Source organism: Haliotis rubra, unplaced genomic scaffold (genome assembly GCF_003918875.1).
Source record: "Haliotis rubra isolate DU_JTF1 unplaced genomic scaffold, ASM391887v1 Scf999, whole genome shotgun sequence".
Classification (NCBI taxonomy): Eukaryota; Metazoa; Mollusca; class Gastropoda; order Lepetellida; family Haliotidae; genus Haliotis; species Haliotis rubra.
Window position 1 is genome coordinate 93,665 of NW_025767744.1, and position 22,698 is coordinate 116,362.

Here is a 22,698-nt window from a genome sequence, read left to right on the forward strand (position 1 = left end):
AATTAATGTGATTTGGAAAAAAAAAGGGATGTGATTAAATACTAAATTTAAGTGTTGTAGGAAAATGGTAGGTTAAAGGAGAAGGGCCCCTATACTATACAGATTACAGAGGTATATATTGACAATCTCACCTCATCAAATCTTGGGTCACAGAACCGAAATACGAAGGCTTTACCAAACTGCACAGACATGCCATCTTTCAACATGGTGGTCTCATAGATACGCTGGTGTTCTACATACGTCTCTGCATCCCTGCTGGTGGGAGTGACTGTCACGATGCCCTCCGTGTGGGCGATGACACAGTGGCGGGGCTTGATGTCATTACCCAGCAGCTGTTACCAGAAGCAAGCAGGAGATATTGATCAGACAAATCATTTAAAAAATCACTTCAATATGTTCATGGAGGCATAAACTTTAAAAACTGGTGTGCATAACGCTTTTTATGTTTATAATTCCATAAACAAAGTCGATTCCCATAAAGAAATATACGTACAATAATCTAAATATGTAATGCTATATACATGTAGCTTTTTTCACTATTTGAATATAAAAATCATCAGACCACAAATCAGTGACATCATGCAGGCCACATAACACTACACAACTGCCCATTCTATTGCCAGCCAATATAATTGGAAGTTAATGGAAAATACAGCACTGCAGTTTGCATGGGTTGACAAACAAATTCCATGGAAACACAAGCAACATATCTATTCACAGTATTAAACCTATCAGTGTATTATAACATTTGGGTTTGTTCAATTTCCTGTTTTACACTGTACATTCAAATGCATCTGTACAATATCACGTTGTGTTATTTCCAATCACCACATAAAGATGTGTGATCAATAACATCTCATTTCAGTCTGCTGGTTCAAAACAACCATCAAACATTACCTAGTACTTAAGCTTGTACCTTTATATTTGCAAGGTGTTAATTCTCACTTCACAGATCATCAATCAATTCAATTCATTTCTTTTTCTTGAGATAAATATTTAAGAATTAAATATTTGTGTTTGCACTGAAAAATGAACGATGTCAAAGCGTTGTTCAAACTTGAACAAGCGAAGTTGAAACAGTTAACACGAGAGTCTGAACAACGCTTTGACATTGTTCATTTTCAGTGCAAACACACAAAGTGACATTCAATTCTTATAATTTCTCAAACTTTGATGTTTACACATACACGTTTTTTCACCCACTTCTACATGATCATTGCTTACAGTGATGTGTTTTAATACCTGTAAAATGTTGTAATACATTCTGTTCAAGACCAGTATTGTAGCAATGTTTGTATACTTGGCGATTTTTTTTACACATGTATCCCAACCTTTGAGGAAATAGTTCTCAAAGCATTCTTAAAATATTACAACAAATTCGTCAATAGGTTTGAAACTGCTTTAATATGCATAACATCAATAAAATTATCAAACAAAACAAATATCAATAACAATGTATTTTGACAAACTGTCATTGTACCTATAAAACTATGTGGATTGTTTGACCGCTGCGTAATAATACACTGAAATTTAATAGGAAGCAGATCTTGTTGGTGTATTCTATTTATTTGTGAGTTTATTGTGAAATTTAATGAGCAGTTTTAAACAGATCACGGGCAGAACCCACAAACCGCGAGAGATTAAACTCTTGTGATAAGGAACAATGCTCGACATTTGGAAATCCGTTTGGTCGTGAAGAAGTGACATTGCCAAAATTGGGGTGACTTGAAACAGGATCGCTCGCTAAATTGGCATCCCCAAATGCAGCAAGATCTTGGGGTTCCTTGAAACCGTAGCGGAAATTTGAAAATTAGGTCGCACTGGCTGGGACTTGTTGTCGGACGCGTTGTCGGTCAGATTTTGCAAAACTGTGCTCAGTTGGTGCTTTTTGTTACATACAAAAACAAGTAAGTGATATGTATAAATTAAAAGGAGTGTGAATGCAAATGATTTATTTTGTTTACGTCAAGCTGGACAGCGAGTATCCTGGGGAAAACCCAGAAAGTAGTTCCGGCAAAAGTTCACATGACCCAGATCGGCTCGAAAACGTTCACACACGTATGAACAATGTTTACACACGTATGAACGATTTGAAGGGTTCAAGGGAAATGAACCTTGAAATTTAGATCACATGACCGCTGTCTCAACCAACCAACGTTCGGGAATCTGTGTAAACTTCGAAGTACGAAATTATTCAGTATTATCCATCACCGCCTTCTTCAACATCAGATCAGAAAAATGTGACTACTGGCAAAAAAGGGCCAATTCACAGTATGTTATTCTTTACTAGAACTTATGTGTGAACAAGACAGTGCTTTTATCAGTTGACAATGTTTGTTGATTTTGGTTTCACGCTGCTCTCGGCAATCTTCCAACTATATGACTGTGGCCAGCAACTAAACCAGTCAAGACCTAACAAACCTATGATTGATATTGTGAGCAAAGAATCCACAAGATTAGGCAATTAAACAATGTCATCAAGTTTGACCAACTGTCTATTGGGTTGTATCTTACAAGTACAGTTTCTGGGACCAATCCCGACGTGGAATCCAAAGGAGGCTGACAGTGTAGGTGACCTACCTGTAGGTACTGGCTGCTGTTGGACACTGATCTCTCGCTGCCTACTTCGTCACGTTCAGTGGCAGGAGATGGCGTTTGGTCTTACCACCTGCACGTATAAAAACACAGTTAAAAACTGTTTCTTCAAAATGTCAGTTTCACTACATTCAGACAATTTGGGATAAAAAGCAATGTAATCTTACAAGATGACAGTCATTAACACTGAAGGTGCCCTTAACATCATATGCATAACTGATCAACTCATAAAAGAGATCTACAAAAATGTTCAGGAGTTGCCTCCCTTTAAACATAGAAGCAGCCTGAGACACCAAAAGTTACAATAACAGTGCAAGGCCAGTAGTCTATGATTCTCAGTGCAGCAGCACTATGTAGTTAGTGAGTGAGTGAGTGAGATGGGTTTAACCCTCAGTGCAACGTCATAACTGATCAACTCATAAAAGGGTTCTACAAATATGTTCAGGAGTTGCCTCCCTTTAAACATAGAAGCAGCCTGAGACACCAAAAGTTACAATAACAGTGCAAGGCCAGTAGTCTATGATTCTCAGTGCAGCAGCACTATGTAGTTAGTGAGTGAGTGAGTGAGATGGGTTTAACCCTCAGTGCATCATCAGCAGAACCCAGGGGCAAAACAGGGACTGAAACTGGCAATCCAAGGATTTTAATGTGCCCGAGGGATGCAAGCCAGTGTACTAGACTGCAGCTCTTGAGAGAACTGAGTCGCCTGTGTCCCTTGCACTATGTAAAGTCTCACCTCTTGGATCCATCTCAAGCAAGAACGGTAGATCCTCTGCATTAATGTTTTTGGTATCTTGTGAATATCGAAGGTCATTGTGTGACAGAGCCTTCTGGGGTCTCTTCTGTGATGGCTGACCTCCGTCACCGGTTCTCAATCGTAGTTGGAAAATTACTTGACCTGTAATTAATAGTATGTACTGTCAATTTGTGGGCTTTGTTGACATTAATGTGCTTGCTGTTTTACAGGAATACTTGTCATCAAAATTTCAATACTCACAAAACCTGCACCAATGGTCATTGGAATTGGAAAATTGAACACATACACAAATATCATGGATACTTTTGTGTTCTTTTTATCTTTACCTTTAACGACTTATTGCAACATCATTATCTGCAACAAGTTAATGAAGCATACCAAAATGGTCAGCAGATTGAAGCTGGATTCAGGAAACATACCATTATTTTCAGTACCAGTCAAACCACTTTCACAGGAACTCACCTCTGCTTTTAGGGAATTGTGCGAATATTAGAAGTGGACACTCGTCTTCCGCCAGGATCCGCTCCTCCCCTATCTGTCCCCCATGGTATTCCACTCTCCCAGGTGGCAGCACCATCTGCAACAAGCAGAACCACTTAACATATACCACTGTCTCTAACAGTAAATGACATATTTCTTCAGTTCGATAATATGGCGGCACATTCAAAGTCCATGTCATTGCTATACATTCCTCTAGAAATACACATGCACAGGATATATATCCACAGATGACGATTAATCAAAGACATCACATATTACATGTTAAAAATTGGGGAAAAAATGAACTACAATAATAATAATCATCATAAATTGTTTTATTCAACAACATGTGCCTGCTTGAAAATTTTGTTATTCTGCTTTGGGTTCCCTGTACTTGAACAGGAATATCAGGGTGATGATATTTGCAAATGCACTTTATATTTGTGTTTGTTTCAGTGTACAACAGCAGTACATTTTCACTTTTCTCTTTTAGCATTTGGTCTTTCACTACCTGTTCTCTAGCAAAGAACCAATTAATACCTCCACTTATGTTAAAAGTCAATATAAACTTATCCAGACAAAACAACAATGGACTTCTAGTATTTTTATAAAGATTTTCTTCTTGAAAGCTAAAACAAGTGACTTGTAATTAAAACAATTTGCATTTTTTGGTTTCCTGTGTTCATTTGTATTTATTAATATCTATTTTTGCAGACTTGAAGGTAACCTATAACAAGGTTAATGTAGAAAGTGTTTTTTCTGCACTAACAGAACCCCAAACAATATCATGGTATTTGTTTAATGTGGCCAATCACTCAAACAGCCTCCATGTGCCACTAATGCCCAACAGTTGTGGTGTGTCCAGTCAGTCCGAGCTGACCACCAGCAGCACAACCCTGGCCACATGCAGGACCTTTAGACAACCTCTGGACCTGTGTATACTGCTGGCAGGGACAGCTGAATAAATCACTCCAGACACTCATAAACACACACATATTGCACAGGGGTAGAGCACCAGTGTCTGGTCACACAAGGCTGAAACAGTGAAAACCTGAATAATCTCTTTTGTTTTGGAAGGATACAAACCAGATTACAGGGGAACTTCTGGAGTATTGTTCTTATCTAAGATTATTCATGACACAGGTGTTTTAGTTTTGAACTTTAGTGATTTGTTAGGACAGCAGGACTTCGCGTTGTGTTATCCAAAATTACCAAAGCATAATATCATGGGAATCATTACCGAGACAAGACAGGTGAGTGGTCAGATTCAATTAAAAAGATTGAAGCTCTTGCTTTCAGACAAAGCATATTTATAACAAATGCTCATTACATATTGATTGACACACTGAACTACTCTCATTGTTTAAAGCATAACTGGAATGTCCAGGGTCTTTACAATGAAGTGAGGGAGTAACATCTTGAATTGTAGAATATATATAATTTTGATAAAAACAAATAATTCCTTTAAATTGAAAAGGAGCCCCAGTGAGATGGGAGAATTGGACCTGAAGAAATCTAGATGTGCTACATTTCAGGCTTTAGCATTGCAAAAAGGGCTGAATAAAGGGAAATTGCTGAAGGGAAAATAGAGCAGTTCAGGGACTGTGAGACAGGCTAGTGCCTATCCAATCTCTGCCCTTGGAGTAAGCGGGTGAGTAAATTTAGTTTTATGCCGCTTTTAGAAATATTCATGCAATATCACTGTAGGAGACACCACAAATGGGCATCACAGATTGTACCCATGTGGAGAATAGAACCTGGGTCTTCAGCGAAGCAGTAAAGTTTGGATGATATAACAGTAATTTTCAGTAAATTTACTTTCTCCTCGGTAATGACCACACAGTTTTCGGTTCCAAATTCCTATGGTGGTTGGCTGTATCTGCAAAGTACTTTTTAAATTATATACATGTATATTGAACTTTTAACATGGTCCCTCCTGTACCCACCTGAGCCAGGCAGTATCTGGAGGGATCTTCCTTCTCAATGCCATATTTCTGCATTGCCTCTCGGATGACGGAGTTGGTGCGGTCTGACGTGGACAGCAGTAACGTCTTGTACGGGACATCAGGACAGATGGCTTGGCCATATATCTTCAGAATGCCACCTGACACACAAAAATAATTAAAAATAAAATAAAATACAATTAGATCATACACACTGTCAGTTAAATGACGTCAATCATTCAAGAAATAAAAAACATTGTTAAGACACTGTCAGAATTATCAGAGCGACAAAAGGCTCGGTGCACCTGATGAACCAGAAGTCAATTACAAATAATACAACTGACAATAATGCCACGCATTGCAGCCATCAGATTATTGTTTTACATATAAGGTGAGGTGAGGTGAGGTGAGGTGAAATTGGGTTTAATGTCGTGCTTGAGAATATTTCACTCATATGACGACGTGCATGCGTGTGTATGTTGCGGCTGCTTGTACTAGCTCAGACTTAAACTGGTTTTATAGTGCTAGCCCACTGAGATACCATGCCGCAGTGAAGCATAAATACCCCACTCAGACACATTATACTGACTCCGAGCCAACCAGTCCTTGTTGTACCCATTAATGCCGAGAGCCAAGCAGGGACCAACAAGTACCATATTTTAACGTCTTTTGGTATGACGCGGTCGGGGATTGAACCCGCGACCTTCCGCACTCCGGGTAGACGCTCTAACCACTACACCACGGAGGCGGTTGTTTTACATATAAGAAATACCCACTGGGAACATATTTGGTTCTGTATTCCCTAGCCTTGGAAGTCCATGGAAGTGTACTGATAGTAATGATCCTCCTAAACACGAAGTCTGGACAAGTGATGGTGGGCTAGCCTAGTGGTTAAAGCGTTTGCTCATCATGCCGAAGATTCGGGTTTTCATTCCCCACATAGGTATAATGTGTGAAGCCGAATTTCTGGTGTCCCTCATTGTGATGTTGCTGTGATATTGCTAAAAGAGGCGTAAACCTAAACTTGCTCACTCAATCACTCACTAGACATGTGGACAGTCTAAATACACTGGTCTTTTATAGTGACAGCTTGTTATTTCTACAACGGACGCACTACAACCTCAAAAATTACCAGTTTTATTAAAATAATTGCCTTAGAGAGTTATTTATGGTTTTGCACAATATTCCTGCAAAGTAAAGGTCGGGGACACCAAAAAAGGGCTTCACACGTTGTGCCCATGTGAGGAATTGAACCCAGATCTTTAGCATGATAACCGAATGCTTTTACCACTAGGCTACCCCAAACTGGAGACTTGTACAAGTCTATAATCCCAACAGGGTGAAAGTGCTTCAGTAAGGACCAAATCAAATTCTCATTTCTCTTTCTCTTATGTATCATCATTTGATCTACGTCACAATATTTAAGTTCCATTAAATCAACAAATAATTTTGAATTGTTCTTCTGATCTGCTCCTGCGGGGAATCTGCAGCAGATGTGAGTCCTCAGATATTACTAAGTACCCTGAAGTGTTTAATTGGGCACTTGTGGACCACACATTATCTTAAGCACCACCACATGGGAAACACCATAGTGCCCTGGGACCTGGTGGGTCTTCCCTGTTATCTCTGGTAATGGCCAGGAACAACCTGTCAAGACTAACACAGCCTGTTGGCTATCTTAACCCTGGATGACAACATGTGTCTCTACAAGGGTGGCCCAATGGTCTGAATCCAGGCTTCCACACAGCTGCAAGTGGTTCAGTTCCCAACCATGGCAATTTTATAAAAAGTCAGTCTGTGGTTAAATATTTGCCTCTCTGATGAAGTCCTTGAGCAAGAATATGGGACTGTCAAACCTAGAAATAATAATCAGTGTGAATTGGGATCTGAACCAACAATCATCCTTCTGGTATGGCCAAGGGAAGCAACTCTGTACAGCAAATTGCAAAGCCTAAAGATGACAGTTCCTCCTGTGCCCCCCACTTCAAACTCATAACAAATATAAGTAAAGAAATGAGTAAATCAAGTTAAAGAGACAATGATGAATAGATTTTAACAATACAGGAAGTTTTGAGGTGGTTGTGTTCACTAGAGCCAATAAAGTAAAAAGCATTACATTTTTCAAGTAACACCTTCATCAAATAATTCATTCTAAAATTTCACCACATCCAAACATTTCCATGCAATCACATTCTTTCACCATTTTTAAATTCAACATTTGTTGACTTCTCTTTTCAAGTGCTTGTTACCAAAACACAAATTAACCTTGACCTTGAATGGCTAATGTCATGAGCCAGCCATGGGGTTAATGACATGCAATGTCACCTTTGCCCTCCCGATGATGGCAGGGGTAATTTCACTAGCTCTCCCCAACAACCCCTGCCCTGTGTAAGACGACACTATTGCAAAGATGAATGTAGTATCCTCCTAACAACTAACTCTTGTGTGTCATGTTACTCTGCATTAATTATCCTTCGCCTTCGTTCTTGACAACACTAGTGCAGGAACTTGTTTTTGCATACTTCAAAAGTAAAATCTCTATTTCATATTTGTCATTTTGCAGAATATAAAAAACTTTATTCAACTTCACTCAAACCAATTTTTATCTTCAAATACATGAATAGTAGGAAAGTGTTACATTTATCAGTCACTTTCATTGGATCCTGGAATGCCTAAGGAGTGCAACATTTGACTGATTACAACGGATGATTAAGGCATGAATGCCCACTGATGATTCTGTGATATTCATGTTACTGTTCCACTTTACATGAATGTGCAACAATTGCTGTTTTCATTGCTTCATGGCTAAGATATTGTCAGTGTGGCTGAAGGGGCCGTTGTACCCCAGGTACATTTCTGTATACAGAAACGTACCCTGGCCATAATGAGAATACAGAAACGTACCCTAGGACGAGTCCATTCTCATTGTGTCGTATTCTTGATCGGAGCTGTCATGCTGTTTGCGTTATGTCAGTAATGAGAATACACAGTAACATTTGATTGCGTGAGTGAGAGTGCATTTTTATATCAACAAAATGATCAGACAAACCAGTGATCAACAATATGATACGATGACATGTGTCAACGAAGTCAGCGAGCCTGACAACCCGATGCAGTTATTCGCCTCCTATGCAGAGATGCCAACCCTGAATCTAAGGAAAACGGAGTCGTGACTGGCTGAAAGCCAGGCCTGAGCACCAAAGGTGAAAGTTGGGGGTGAGCACGTGATCGGCTTTGCCATTTTGTTTCACTTTCATAAGGACTAAGACATGCATTCGGAAAAACTTTGTGAAACTTCATCATCAATAGCACGCAATATACACAATCGACACCCAAAGGATCATACGCTAAGCTTCTCAATGCTTTTACCAGTGTTCACTCAAATAAATCACCGGTGACTTACAAAATTGTATACCATAAAAATAAATTCAGAATTTTTTCTCAAAAATCAGAGTTTTTTAAAGAGAAATCAGAGAGCAGATCTTGTACTTGAAAACCAGAGTAACTCCGCCAAATTTGGAGTGGTTGGCATCTCTGTAGACTATGAAAAGCATGGGTTGCTGAAGACCAATTCTAGCCCGGATCTTCATGGGTTATATGATTTTTAGTGATCCTTTAATGCCATTTTCACCACTATTTTGCCTTTTACATCAAATGGTTTCAGTCTATAATCGAGACTGGTTATTTTCTAGCGATGAAGTGCAATGGCGTCTGATCTCTCAATTATGCTCACACTCTTATTATTTCCAAAATCAACAAAGAATTATAAAGAAGGAACAAGCACACACCAATCTCTTCCTTACTTTCCAGCTCTGAATCAAGTCTTTTGATGTGTAATAAACAATGCAGGAACTGCTCTATCTCGCCAAAACCCCATTCCAGAGATAAACCTGATCCCACCAGACTCACAAGCCCTCTGATGCTCACTCTCAAGGTAGGCATAAACCCTTGTAATATTATTTTGAACTCTCCTCTTCAAAGGACCTCACAGCCAATTATACCTCCACCACAGAGAAACAATGTTAACATTAGTTTTGCTATCCCAGGCCACATATCTGGCCTCTGGCATCAGTGGTACAGCCCTGTTCTTTATTAAGCCTCATCCCTTTGTTTTGACCAAGAGATGAATCAGATCCCAGCCCTCCTGCAGTCCTGTCCCAGGATTCCAGCGCAAGTGGCTGCTATCATGTTGTGTGACACAATTAATTGGAAGGATCCCTGAACAATTAGACAAGGTTGGGAGGTCTATGGGAGGTCACCCATAATGCAATGTCTGGCATGTGATAGGGACAGAGAAGGGGTTGGGCTGGCTGCCATTTTATTATCCATCTGTGTCAAACTTTATTAGATATGATTTATAGTACAAACAAACCTTGTTTTAGAGTTTTTTAGAATAGCTCAATGGGAGCATATTATCTAATTATAGGAGGAAAATAAAATAGGAACTTCACTCATAATGACTTATTCCTTTTGAACCTGGTGAGGATCTTACAAAGTCTTTCTATTATGACCAAATGACAATTATGATATCCTGCCACTGCTGTTGCAGGTGATTCTGAGCCATGTTGTGCATGATTTATAATGAAGTAAACAGGTCTTAGGCTCAGCCACAGAGAAATTTCATTCCAACCATGGTCCAGAAATAACTGGAATGAGTGGACTGAAGAAGTAGAAAGTACAAGCCTAAAGTGAGTGACTTTCAGTTCTGGAACTGAACTAATTGTAGCCGAATATTTTAAACGTGAACTCGTTCCATGCACTCCTTAGCTGCTGCCTGTCAGAGGGGAGATTCCCTACCCACCGTGGTGCACAGAGCCTGGGAAGATGCTGCCTAAAGGAGTCTATGGGACGACTACACACTTGAGTCAAGGTCTGTAAGTTCACATGTACATGACCTCCTGTGCCCAACAAATGCAAGCTGCAGAAGGTCTGGGAACCAAACAAAGTCCTTGTCCTATGTCTGACTTCAACCGCTGCTTATTTAAAAGTATACACAACTAAACTGAAGCTGAGTGAGTGAGTGAGTTGGGTGTTACACCGCTATTAGCATTATTCCAGCAATATCACGGCGGGAGACACCAGGAATGGGCTTCACACATTGTACCCATGTGGGGATTCGAACCCGGGTCGTCAGCGTGACGAGCCGACGCTTTAACCATTAGGCTACCCCACTGCCCCAACTGAAGCTGAAGAACATTCAGATTTTTCATGGCATGACATGTTAACTATAGGCATTTGAAGTAGTCAGGTGTTCAGTAACTTCTTAAGTGTAGTATATATACATGCCAAGGTTGTCAGAGTGTCATTAGCCACTTGAGTGTCATCCAGCACACATCTGACATGTGGGTGATAGAGTGAGCACCTGCCAAACCACACTGGATATGATGCCTAACTAAATCACCAAGGTAACAATTTTAGACCGCCATCATACAGTGAGTGAGTTGATATGGTTTTACACCACTTTTAGCAATACTCCAGCAATATCATGTCAGTGGACACCAGAAATGAGCTTCACACATTGTATCCATGAGGGGAATCGAACCCTGGTCTGTGACATGTCAAGCAAATGCTTTACCCAGTAGGCTATCCCATCACCGCCATCATACAGTGCAGCATAAAACAAACAAAAAAGCAACAAAACACTGCTGCATATATCAAGGTGAATTTCAATTTAAGCAGTGACCACAGCACGACATTCTGCCACAAGTGTATTGGATGTGATGCAGATGTCTGAGAAACACTCGACAAATCCACAGAATATTTCAGCAAGTGAAGAGGATGTGCCTGTATATCGGAACTATTACTCTGGGTATTCCTTTCCTCCCTGTTAATCACCTGGACCACAGCTCCCTGCTGGAATCCATCCGGTGTAAACTCACATGGCACATGCATGCTTAACATGTAGACACGACAGGTACAAGTCAGGCTGCATTACATGCTTTACACTGCAGGAAACCAACAGGTCCAGAGAACACAAATACATGGAACAAATAGCCTGACCATGCACATGCTATCAACATGATGGCACCTTCTCCTGTAAATACATTGTGTGGAGGGTAGAGTGGTGGAGTATATGTAGACTCGCACAAGTCTCTAAGGTAAAAATTAATAGTTTAAATGATAATTTCAAAAAAATATTAAATAAGAGACTGGGGTCGATTTGTATTGTCCGCTTATCTAGACTTGCCTCTTCGAAGGATAGAATTACTATACACTAATGGGCTTAGCATTCAGTACAGCCTTGGAGCATGGCTAATGTACATGGTGCATGATCTGTTCAACTGAAGTAGAGATGGGAGGTGAATGATCTGTTCAACTGAAGCAGAGGTGGATGATCTGTTCAGCTGAAGCAGAGGTGCATGATCTGGTCAACTGAAGCAGAGGTGCACGATCTGTTCAACCAAATGATCTGTTCAGCTGAAGCAGAGCTGGATGATCTGTTCAGCTGAAGCAGAGGTGCATTATCTGTTCAACCAAATGATCTGTTCGACTAAAGCAGAGCTGGGGACGATCTGTTCCGCTGAAGCAGAGGTGCAAGACCTGTTCAACTCAATGATCTGTTCCACTAAAGCAGATGTCGATTATCTGTTCAACTAAAGCAGAGGTGGATGATCTGTTCAACTGAAGCAGAAGTGCATAATCTGGTCAACTGAAGCAAGATGCATGATCTGTTCAGCTGAAGCAGAGATGGATGATCTTTTCAGCTAAAGCAGAGCTGGATAATCTGTTCCGCTAAAGCAGAGGTGGATGATCTGTTCAGCTGAAATAAGGGTGAATGATCTGATCCGGTGTACCAGGAAAGCAGTAAAAGAGGATTTTCTATGTTTCACACACATGTCGGCCATACTATTCCACAGGGTTCAGTGGAAACAGCTTCAAGAACAGGAAAGAGTATCTTAAATCTCAATTCAAACACAGAAAAAACGAAATGACACTATTCATCTTTATATTGATAACAGCAACCTCTTTCATCATATGTCCCACAAAGAATATTTGTTCATCTATATTAATATTATCACATTAATGGCAGTTTGTACATGTACCATTCATAATGCCCTGACACTTGCAAAAACCCCAAAACACTTCTACAAAGTAAACTAATGTCCACACATTTTCATTCATGACAGCCAGTATACACATATTCATGTCATAATGTCCTCATGACGACCATGATAATGGCACTTTGTCCTCTAATGTATTTCCCCCCAGCCCTTAGAATGTGGTCCAGTCTGGTGACTCTTTGAAGTGAGTTCCTTTCACGGTCCCTGCCATCCCTGGCCTCACAAACACAGACAACAAACAACGTCTCTACACTCCCAGCGGGATGCAGCTACTACACAACACTGTGCTGCTAAAATCCACTATCAACTGCACACTGGGGACAGAATAAACACCCTCTCAAGCTAACAGAGCACATGGAGCAGGGGCTTAAATGACACAAGTTCAGAGTCTTTAATTTTGGTGACACTATTCTTTGTGATCATTAGTAAAAACTTTCACAGGTCAGTCCATAAGAAATTGTTATTCAAGTTGCAATCTAACTTTTGACTCTTTGTCAGGGGCTCCAGATTTAACAAGTTGATCAGATTTAAAATCCTCGATTTGATCCTCTTAACAATTTATTACTGCAGGTCTCAATTAGTTGGGGCGGTAGGCTAGCCAAACGGTTTAAGCATTTGCTTTGGTGGTTAAATCATTCACACTGAACACCCAAGTTCGATTCCCAAAATGGGAACAATGTGTGAAGCCCATTTCTGGTGTGACCCGCCATGATATTGATGGAATATTGCTAAAACCAGCATAAAACCAAACTAACTAACCCCCAATTAGTTAACAATTTTCATTATGAATCAATAAACATAAATTAATTATTCCCTTAGTCCCAACTGGACACATCCACTGCCATTCACTTATTCAAAAAATAATTAGATTACAAAAACAACACAAGTTTAGTGAAACACCTTCTAAGATTGCTCCATGTTTTACTTGTAGTCAAATCCTTTCATTTCTGAATTGGAACAAGAATATCACTTTGATCACAGACTGATATTGTCAACTACCCAAATTCATAATACATTTCTCACAGGAAGATTTATATCATGACAATAAACCATTCAATGACAATAAAAGTTTCTATTGTATACACCACCCCAAAGTGGAATGCAATTTCCAAGTGTGCAGGGCCTGAGCCCAGCCACAAAGTAGCACCGCTGCATGGGACATGACACACCATTGCATGCAGGGCTTCCAGTTGCCACTGTAAGCTCTTGATCTACGGCCAAGACATGCCACCTTGCCCAGCGAATACTTTCATACAGTCATGTTAAATTGTTGCAGCAACAACTGAATAGGACCAAGTTTTACAAATACCTCCATGTGGGAATAACTGGAATTATTTTGCTGAGTTGACATTTCGGACATGATTCGGGCATAAAGGGTTCTGTTACCAACAGGGTTGTGTGGGACAGGGAACTATGCTGTCTCCAGTTCTCACTGAGATTTTGTGCCCCAGTGTCAGACTTGGAGGAAATATAACTCTAATTGTCATTTCATGAATGTTCGTGAACTGGACTGATACAAAAACTGTTATTGTGGTGTAACACCAAGCTGTCATACCCATGACAGGCTTTATCAATATCAGCACCTTCACAAGGGAGTCTACATCTTCAATCAGTGATTGTTTAAAACATTTAACCTTCTTGCATCAGTTTCAAATACTCATGTCCATGGTTATTACATTTGTTCAAACTGCTCCCTCTTCAAGAGTAAATATGGCACGGACATATCTCTTTAAATGACTCAAGTGTGAGTGAGTGAGTTGGTTTTTTCGGCAATATTCAAGCTATATGGCGGCAGTCTGTAAATAATCAAGTCTGGAACAGACAATCAGTGATCAACAGCATGAGCATCGATTTACGCAATTGGGATACGATGACATATGTCAACCAAGTCAGCTAGCCTGTTAGTCACCTCTTACGACAAGAATGAGTTATTGAAGATCAATTCTAACTCAGATATTCAAGGGTCAAATGACTCAAGACAGACTACAGAATGCTTTTTACATAATCAGTGCAATGTAATTAATAAAAGCTAAGAGCGTGATCACACACTTAGGCAGCGAGTTCACACCTACTTACTGTTGTTACGAGTTCTGCAAGACATGAGTAAGTAGTGAGTGAGTAAATACCAAACAGCATGTTCCAGTTATGTGACACCAGTGGAAGCCAGAAATAGATTTGAGGCATTGGGGGAATATAACTGATTACCTTATCACCCTAGGAGTGTTTGTGTTTTGTTTCTTATTCTACACCCAACTCAGCACTATTCAAGCTAAATGATGGCAGTCTGTAAATAAACAAGTCGCGACCAAATACTCTAGTGAATGACATTATGAGCATCAATCTGTGATCACATGACATGCACCAACCATGTCGATAAGCCTCATCACCCAAACCCATAAGTTGCATTTTATGAGTGAGTGAGTGAGTGTTTTACGCCGCTTTTAGCAATCTTCCAGTAATATCACAGTGGGGGACACCAGAAATGGGCTTCACACATTATACCCTTCGGCATGACGAGTGAATGCTTTAACCACTTGGCTACCCCACGGTCTAGTTGCATCTTATGACAAGCATGGGTTGCTAAAGATATGAACCTAGATCATCATAGAAGCAACCAAGGAACATACAAATAGTGGTGAACACTTCCTGACTACAGGTGGACAAATTTAATTTATGGATTTCATTCTCACCTGAGTCGGAGGTGCCGTCATTTCCCTGCATCTGCTGCAGCTTCTTCTCCAACTTTTGTTGGCGCTGGCGCCGCATGACAGCCTCAGGGTTCGAGATGCTCCTGGTGAAGCTGTTCTCTGGCAGCTCATTGTACAGCCTCTCCGCCACACTGCTGTCGTTCTTGTCCACATTCTCTTTGTTCTTGTCTTTTTCTCTTTTCTTCTTTTCTTTTTTCTCTCGTTTGGACAGTTTCCGTTTAAAGCCCTGGTCAGCAGAAGCAGCTTTTTCCTGTTCAGGCCAATCTCCTGTAGCCTGGAATCAAGGTCCAAAACAGACTTTAAAATGAAGTCATACAAAACAAATATAATAAATATAATCAATTTCATCAGGTGGTGTCTACATCATTAAAAAAATAGAAATTTCCTTTTAGGTACATCTCAAATACAGTCTATGTACACAGTTCTTCCCTACACTATATTATTCTCGTACCGTTGCAATCATTTTCCAGAGTAACCAAGCTACGTTAATGTCAATACCAAACTGTTTCCAATCATGTCACATGTTATTCGGGAAGCACTCAACACTTTAACCCAGTGTTACAAGTGGTTCCAATAACCCAACAACCATTATGCAATACATTTCCACTTAATCATAATCCACAGTGCTTCCTTACCAGAAACACAACAGTGTGGCATTTCGACCTTATAGCTATCGACATCAGGATACATCAATTTCATGAATGGGCAATCATTTCCCTATCCAGGCAGCTATTAAGACGCTGGTAACTCATGCCACGTGGCCCTGCCTATACTAGTGTTGGGAATTGGTTGAAATCTCACAAATGATGATTGGTTCAATACCAACGACCAATCATCGAAAAAAAATTGGTTAGCGTCATTTTTTAGATTTTCCTATTCAGGTTGTAGTTGCAGATAAGTATAAAGAAAAAAACATTTGGTTCTCTGTTGTTGTTTTTAGAAACTGCACAAATTACATTTGCACATTTCACATCCAGTGTAAAATGATTAAGTTCCAGTGTAACATTAACTTCCCAGATTCTTCAAGAAATATTCAGTCATGACTTTTCAGAAAGTGAAGTGAGTTTTCTTAGAAATAAACACGTTTTCAGGCCCTGACAACGTCCTAGACATGTTCCATCATCAAGTATTTAAAACTCTATTACAGCGGTTCCAAAATCGTTTGTGTTCGATTATGAGAAAACGTGATTGATTGCTTGGTCATTTGGCCACTGCGACCAATCTTCGATTATTTCAATTAATCGGACCACCACTAGCCTATACCGATTCCCCATGGACAATGCAGACTTAAACACGGTCTCTGAAAATATCTAAGATGCTACTACATTAAACCTCTGACAAGAAGCCTCAGAGAAATCAAAAATAAAAATTCATACAAAACTTAATTATCTTAACTTAATCATCATCATCATCATCATCATCATCATCATCTGTGAAATGGGCAATTTCGACCTTTGAAAACTCTACACTTGCTTCATTTACTACTTCAGAAAGGGCTGGGTGAATGATAGGTAGACCAGCAAAGGCTGCTGAGGCAATAATTATTTATTCAACTATAATTTCTAGATTATATAAATATAAAAACAAATTGTCCCTACAAAAGACTAATGTCTTTACCGTCAGGTTACCTTGACTTGCCTATTATAGGTATAGAATTAACCACAGCCATGGACTTTCAGTACAGACTTGGAACAAGGCTATGGCTCAGGAACAGATACAGACTGAAGGACAAGGTAATACTCCCTACAACTGCAATGTTAGTGCATCCATCAACGTGCATCCATCAACAAAGATAGCCTGCACTGGCCCACTAATTAAGTCATGCATGATCAACAAACCAGACCTAATTCCACTCATGTCTTGTAATAAAATCGTCTTATCATAAATATATAATGTGCTTGTCCCGAGAAGTTGATTGTTCTGGGAGTTGAACTATATCTTCAGATGATGGAGTGTATTGACACCAGCTCGTCTGTGTCTGAAGTCAGCATGTTTACACATGTTGTTAATCCAATTAAAGGACAATTTCCATGATATATATTTATATGTCAAGGAAGGTGATGCATCAACAAACATCCTGTATCTGATATCTAGTTTTTGATATTTCATTACGTAAAAACCCGTCAGGAGTATTGTCAAAAATGTAATAGAGCTGACTGTGAGTCTGTCATTAGAAGCCTCAGTTGAGTACAGTCTAGTGAGCACAGCTTGTAGTCATCTAATAACAGCATTAGAATCAACACAGAATGATATTTGTAGCATAGTTTAAGCCAGTAGCCTCACAGGTTTGTCCACAGACAGTTAGAACACTGAGGCCAGGTTTCACAAAGCTATCGTAGCGCTACGACTGTCGGAACGACCTATACTGTAAGATAGACATACGACAGTCGTAATGCTACATTAGCTTTGTGAAACGGGGCCCTGATCCAAGGCTTTAAATGACACAGAAATGTGCGTCCACTACGTTCAAGCTGAATGTCCACAGAAATCATATATATTGCATATTCTGGGATGCCCAATGATATTCATTGTACCAACGATTTTTACAAGATAATAAAGATACTGTGATTTAAGCATTTCATCTTTCATTACAGTACATTACACCGTAGCATTATGTTACAGGAGGACCCTCACATTTCCATAAAACAACCCTTAAAAATTTGTAATTGGGGATTCCAGGTTATGTAGGTCAAGATAAATCTCTATTGGTCAATTAAGTCAAGGCAGTTTATACAAATTACAACGGTGACAGGGAAGCCAGTAGACAAAGTGTTCATTCATCATGCCAAAGGCTCTCATTTGATTCGGGTGGTGGGGTAGCTTAATGGTTAAAGCGTTGGCTCGTCACGCCGAAGACCCGGGTTCGAATCCCCACATGGGTACAATGTGTGAAGCCCATTTCTGGTGTCCCCCGCCGTGATGTTGCTGGAATATTGCTAAAAGCGGCGTAAAACCAAACTCAGTCAGTCAGTCTCATTTGATTCCCCACTTGGGTACAAATTGTAAAGCCCATTTCTAGCGTCCCCCACGGTGATGTTGCTGGAATATTGCTAAAAGCGGCATAAAACCAAACTCAGTCTGTCAGTCTCATTTGATTCCCCACTTGGGTGCAAATTGTAAAGCCCATTTCTAGCATCCCTGCAGGAATATTGCTTAAAGTGGTACACAACCATACCCTTGCCAACACTTTTGCAATGATGTTCACTTGATATTCAATAAGTCAATGTTCATGGCACCATAACATAGCTTATCTATAGTCATTTCATCTGAATATTAGTGCTCATTAAACTTCACTCCAGGGACCACAAGGACCATCTGGAATCATACACACTTTTAACACTAGCATTAATCATATAACTTCTTTGAGAGGCATTTAGAAGTTGGGGCACAGAGGAAGGATATATATTGTTATCATTCCACATTAATTACATAAATTTCCTCTTTGAAACAAGTTACCAACTTCAACATGACTTACAATGTTTACAATATAGTACCATAAAAACAAGTGTTTGCCTCTGATATGGCAATGTCCCCGCTGCTAAGGGACCATTCAAAATTTAGGGGTGGTGGTGATGATGTTTATGGAGAAGTATGTACAATGTGAATGACACCCCCCCCTAAAATTTATGTACAAAATAAATGCCCCCCCTGTATGTCATGTACAAAATCAATGACCTTCCCATAATTTCTAAGCATATTTTTGAACATACTTTTACGTACAAAATTGCTGACCCCCCCTAGTACGTGTGTACATAATTGCTGACCCCCCTTAAAGTCATCATTTCTCTCTCTCTCTCTCTCAATGACCTTCCACGTTGCGGCAGGGGACAAAAATATTTATACAGATAAAGCTAGCATTTTTTCACTCAGTTCAGATGACAGCTTCTGAACCTACCTCGAGGTGACAACATCCATGCTATGTCATTGATCAGATACTCACACCAGGCCAGGTCCCTCTTTACCCTAGCATGACCTCACACATAATGCACACCCTTCCATCGCCACCCTGCTGCACTGATGGGGACAGGCACAACTAACTTCAAATCCAGGCATTCATATCAGGGGGTATTTTCTAAGAGCTAACAGGGGCAATTACTTTACAACACAATAACCATAAAACCAATGACCCTTCTGACAGATCTGTAACTGATTCACCTGAAGTTGACCTGAGACCTGATGTAAACACAGCATAGACATATATAGGTCTGGAGTGGATGCTGTAAGAGTTATCTATCATGCAATCGATTGGTAAGTGACGACCATCTTCTTTCTGCTATGTGTTTCATTAAGACACATCTAACAATATAGAACTAACTTTATGGATAACAACTTCTTTTATTTCGGGAGCAATGTTTCGATAGAGATTCTTGTACCGTTGTCAAGCAGGAATGGTGACAATGTATAAGAATCTGTATCAAAATGTCACACTCACGAAATGAAAGAAGTTGTTATCCATAATGTCAGTTCTATATTGTAATTCCCAACTTAAAAAATGCCACTCAAAGAAATCACCTAACAAACCCGTTATACCAGTAAGAACTCGTATCCAGCGCCAGATTTAAGAAGCCTTGCAAAAGATTATCAGCAAAGGAGTAATAAGATAACATAAGATAAGATAACATGAGACATAGCATAGCATAGCATAGCATAGCATAGCATAGCATAGCATAGCATAGCATAGCATAGCATAGCATAGCATAGCATAGCATAGCATGATATAATAAAGAAATACAGTTCACTCTACCCCAATGTATATATAGTGTAAAAGTACAGTTTGTCCCTGAACGTTTATGGTTAAATCACGAGGAATGTTACATTAAAACATTCATCCCAAACCCTGAAATTTCAAAAGACCAAAACATCTCATCAACTACAGTATTTATGAAACCAGTTTAACTTCAAGTTACAAAAACATCAATGGTAAAAAACATGGTCGAAAAAATCATCCGTACTGTCAATCCCCAAAGTCGTGACAACACCTGAAAGAACATCCATTACACCAAATCACTGGAGCCTAATTATCTATCATTCCATATTTCCATCAAACAGCCACTAAACCTATCTCAATGTCCTCCTGATAAACAAATTAGTATATCCATGTGAAATATCAGAAGAAGCTAAGTGGTGATGAGAACATTCTTTTCATCCCCCCCAAAACACTTTCAAGTTAGTGTGTAAGCGAGTCAAAGGGTTCTCATATTGTAGTGAACAATGTCGAGACTTAACAGCCCTCGTCAACATTGACTTTCTATGTGAGGTACATGAGGCCTGCGTTTGATGCCTCATTTGGGGAGAATAGCAGCCAGACAGAAAAGATACCTCAATTTTACCTCCATCTAGAAGGTCGAAGGTGAGACCTGCATGAGCATCTTATCTTGCAACACAAAAGCTTTAGGCTTCAGGTTATGGTCGTAGAAGAACTGCTCATGATTGGGTTGGTAATTGGGGGCAATTTGTATACAACATTAAATGATGACTAACTCTTTGAGGAAACTTAGAGACTGTGTTGCAAACTTCAAAGATGTATTATACAGCTAAAATACTGATTAGGCTGAATTTTCTTTATCAAACTGATACATTCCACAAATTAATCATCTACTTCAAATTATAATTTCCATGTAACAGAAACATCAACTTAAATCATACCAGCAATTTATCTACACCTGCCTAAATCTGCAGCAAACATCAGTAAAATTCCCTAGTTGGAATGAAACATTAAACTTCGATATTGTTACGCTTCGATATTGTTACGCACGCGACACACACACATTGTTGCACTTGCACACACCGCGCACACACACACACACACACACACACACACACACACACCTCTCTGGATCCGCCAATGTCAAAACAAATCTCATTTATGAACAAACTTAACAAATCTTCCGAGTTTGCCTGTCAATGGCACTTTGTTTGGGAACCTAGAATATATCTGCAATACAGAATTCCTTCCAATCTAAATTTCTAATAGAATACATACACAAACACCAACATCCGAGAACATTTCTTTCACTGACATGAAGCCATTCAAAACACCAATTACCCGAATAAAGGAAAATTTTGATAAAACCATTCACTCAGTTATTCCATCTTTACCTATCCACAAGTGGTCGTTAAATGAAATTCTTGGGGTCTATATCTAAGTCTGGATGTGGAATGGTGGCCTTTCTGTAAAGATGTAACTCAACCCAAGTCATGAGATAACTGCCATTGTTTGAGCCCCAAGCTGATTAGCTAGAGAAGAGACAAGCATGTACTGCCATTCCTGGAAGGATTGTGGGGGTCAGGAATGAGAAGAAACGTGTTCAGGAGAAGCTAGGGAGGATCGAAGGAGGACAGGATTAATATTTTTATCAAGATGCAACAGTGGCAGATCTTGTCCAGTAGTGGGTGCTCCGTGGCAAGAATGTTTCAGGATATTATTACATGTGTTCAAGCATATCTGGAGCATGTTTTATGAAATATGTCTACAATCCTGACATACAGAGTACACATGAAGCATGACCAGGCTCCATTCAGGAAGTTTCAACTGCTATATTAATGATATAAGCTGAATCTTGACTTAAACTGAATACACTACAACCACAAGTTTGAAACAAATTGCATGAAGAATTCCCAAGATGGAATTACACCTACCGTACGCTTGTCATGTTAACCAAATTTTAAACTGCTACGCAGATACCACTTCACTGATAAAAGAAACAATAAACATGAAGAGACTTTAATGTTTAGTTTGCATTTCTGAATAGAATAGTCTATCAAAACATAGGCATTTAAATATACTCATGGAAACGATTAAGGGTACATATGAAAGTACAAGTGTTCCTTTACTCTTTACCAAGTTTCTTCACAAAGCATGTATTGCACTGTGGGTGAAATTCTAGAAATATATAAAGGAACACTTGTACTTTCACATGTTCCCTTATTTGTTTCCATGAGTATATATAACAAATATACAAATACAATTTGTGAAAAAATAGAAGTCCAAATTAAGAATAAAAATACTTTTTTCCCCACTTTGTCTACCAAGGGTACCATGCTGAATCTTCAATAAATTCCTGGTACCAGAGACCATATACCGGTATATGGTCTCTGCTGGTACATATCTACAACGAAACTAAATGAAACTAATACCAACATTATCTGATGAA

At 39.5% G+C, this 22,698-nt stretch overlaps 1 protein-coding gene across 1 annotated transcript in view; it reads right to left on the reverse strand.

Annotated features, from left to right (window-relative positions):
* The window catches only part of LOC124265845 (afadin-like), an 86,184-nt gene that overhangs the window by 16,728 nt on the left and 46,758 nt on the right, over positions 1-22,698 (reverse strand). Inside the window, 6 exon segments of the mRNA XM_046700688.1 lie at positions 132-332; positions 2,581-2,660; positions 3,332-3,493; positions 3,815-3,929; positions 5,779-5,936; positions 15,527-15,818. Coding sequence (XP_046556644.1) covers positions 132-332; positions 2,581-2,660; positions 3,332-3,493; positions 3,815-3,929; positions 5,779-5,936; positions 15,527-15,818 — 1,008 coding nt within the window.